Source organism: Eucalyptus grandis, chromosome 1 (assembly GCF_016545825.1).
Source record: "Eucalyptus grandis isolate ANBG69807.140 chromosome 1, ASM1654582v1, whole genome shotgun sequence".
NCBI lineage: Eukaryota > Viridiplantae > Streptophyta > Magnoliopsida > Myrtales > Myrtaceae > Eucalyptus > Eucalyptus grandis.
In genome coordinates, this window is record NC_052612.1 from 23,950,746 (window position 1) to 23,952,694 (window position 1,949).

The window sequence follows — 1,949 nt, forward strand, 5'->3', positions numbered from 1 at the left end:
ATGGTAACCACTACAATTAAGGTCAATAATTTCTAAAAAAAGTTGGTACATCTAATATGTTTGTGAGTATGGTAAATAAAAATTGACAACTCTAAAAAAAGTGATTAAATTAAGAAGAACAAATGTTAGGAAGCAACTAAGATGAAGATTCATAAACCAAAACTAGTTGGTAACCTAATAAAAGAAAAGTTGATAGTGACACAATTAAAGGTTCATAAATTCATAAAAGATTTGATGAATTTAAGGTATCTGTAAGAAAAATAAATAAAAGTTAGTAAATGGTGATAAAGATCAATAAAAAAAATGTTGCTAAGTAACTCAAATAAGGGTTGATAATCCAAAATTAGTTAATAATTAATGGGAAAGGAGTTGATAAATGCAAACTCGATAAACTATCGGGGAAAAGTATCAAAAAAGTCTCAAACATTTTCCAAAACTATTGTAAGAGTTGGTAAAGTTTAGCCATTGGTAAGAAAAAAAAAAAAGACAAATACATTTCTGTAAAAGTAAAAAAGGTGGTAATTTACGAACTATCAAAAAGCTAGTGATTTCATGAAAGTGTTGTTAAATTATCAATAGTTTATTCAAAATTTATATGACCGGTAATTTTTTAACTATTAGATATTTGACGTATATCAACTCTTTAAAAAATCTATCAATACAAAATAAATATTCATTTTTTGGGAACGGAACTAGAATCGTCCAAGCCAAAGAAATGAAATTATTCGATAAGACTGATTACATAGAAATGATATCACCGGGTAATTGAGGAAGAACTCAAGAATTTGCGAGAATCATAAAAAGGAAGCATCTACACGTGTACTAACAATAGTGTCTGTAGACTTTTTTTTTTTTTTAAATTTCTTAGACAGTCTTTATACTTATTTTTAAAGACTAGCTTCTTACACAAAAGATGGACTCCACTCTACTTACCCATCATTAAAATGCCACCCGGACAAGCTACCGGCATCGAAAAGAGCTTTCTTCCATCGCTTCACTTTTTCCGAATCCTTCCCGAACTTGGATTCATGCTTAGCTAAAGCTTTCCCATAACTCTTGCTGCCCTGTCTCACTTCTCTTGGGTCCACTTTATAAAACACTGGTAGAACGGTGAGGTCCTTTTGCTCCTTGCACTCCATAATCTTCATCATCTCTTCCAAGCACCACTGCGAGGAAGCGTAATCCTTAGAGAAAACGATGATTGCGATGCATGATTCTTCGATAGCCTTCATGAGCGTCGGCAATGTTTGGTCGCCTTTTCTCAGTTCCTCGCTATCAACGAAAGTGTATATTCCATTATGGTATAAAGCTTTGTAGAGATGACCAAGGAAGGTGTTACGCAGGTCTGTGCCTCTAAAACTCAAGAAGACCTCATAATTAATTTTGGGTTTTAATGAAGAAGCCATTGGATGATTGAAATTAGCAATCGGAAATGGCTTTCATCGGTTTAGTCTTCACTTTTCTTTCACTTATATGGAAAATGAAGCATTGGCGAAACATGACCATGACGTTTCTTGATTTGAGTGGTTAGAAAAATGTATGCACGGTCAACCCCGCTAGAATTGAACAGGGCTTTTTCTTCACCATAAGGCACGCATCTTCTTTTTTCTTTTGCACTGAAAGACTGGCAACGACTTTAAGTCAAGTCTATGAACACCGATGACTTCAGGTCAAGTCTATGAAATTCTCCCCTAATGGAGGGAAAAAGCTTTCAGCTTTCCTAATTCGTGGAACGACACTTGGAGATAGTCATAAAGATATAGTCATAAAGATTGTGAACTACCACGAGACGACACTTTTAGCTTTGTTACGAGGTGTCAGTGACAAGTTTTATACGAGAATAATTTTTTTCCCTAATTTTCCTTAACTGGATTGTCGTGATCCTTTTAAGTAATAATTTAGAATAAAAATGCATTCAGATTTTTGAAAATTCTATTACTTACTATTTG

At 33.6% G+C, this 1,949-nt stretch overlaps 1 protein-coding gene across 1 annotated transcript; it reads right to left on the minus strand.

Moving 5' to 3' along the window:
* Window positions 1–929: 929 nt before the first annotated feature.
* LOC108959557 (TMV resistance protein N-like) lies at window positions 930–1,406 on the minus strand. Its single transcript, XM_039317921.1, has one exon. The coding sequence runs from the start codon at window positions 1,404–1,406 to the stop codon at window positions 930–932; it is 477 nt and encodes a 158-aa protein (XP_039173855.1).
* Between the last annotated feature and the right edge of the window lie 543 nt (window positions 1,407–1,949).

Excerpts from the sequence above, each read along its gene's own strand:
- LOC108959557 (XM_039317921.1), bottom strand. The coding sequence starts at position 1,406 with ATGGCTTCTTCATTAAAACCCAAAATTAATTATGAGGTCTTCTTGAGT.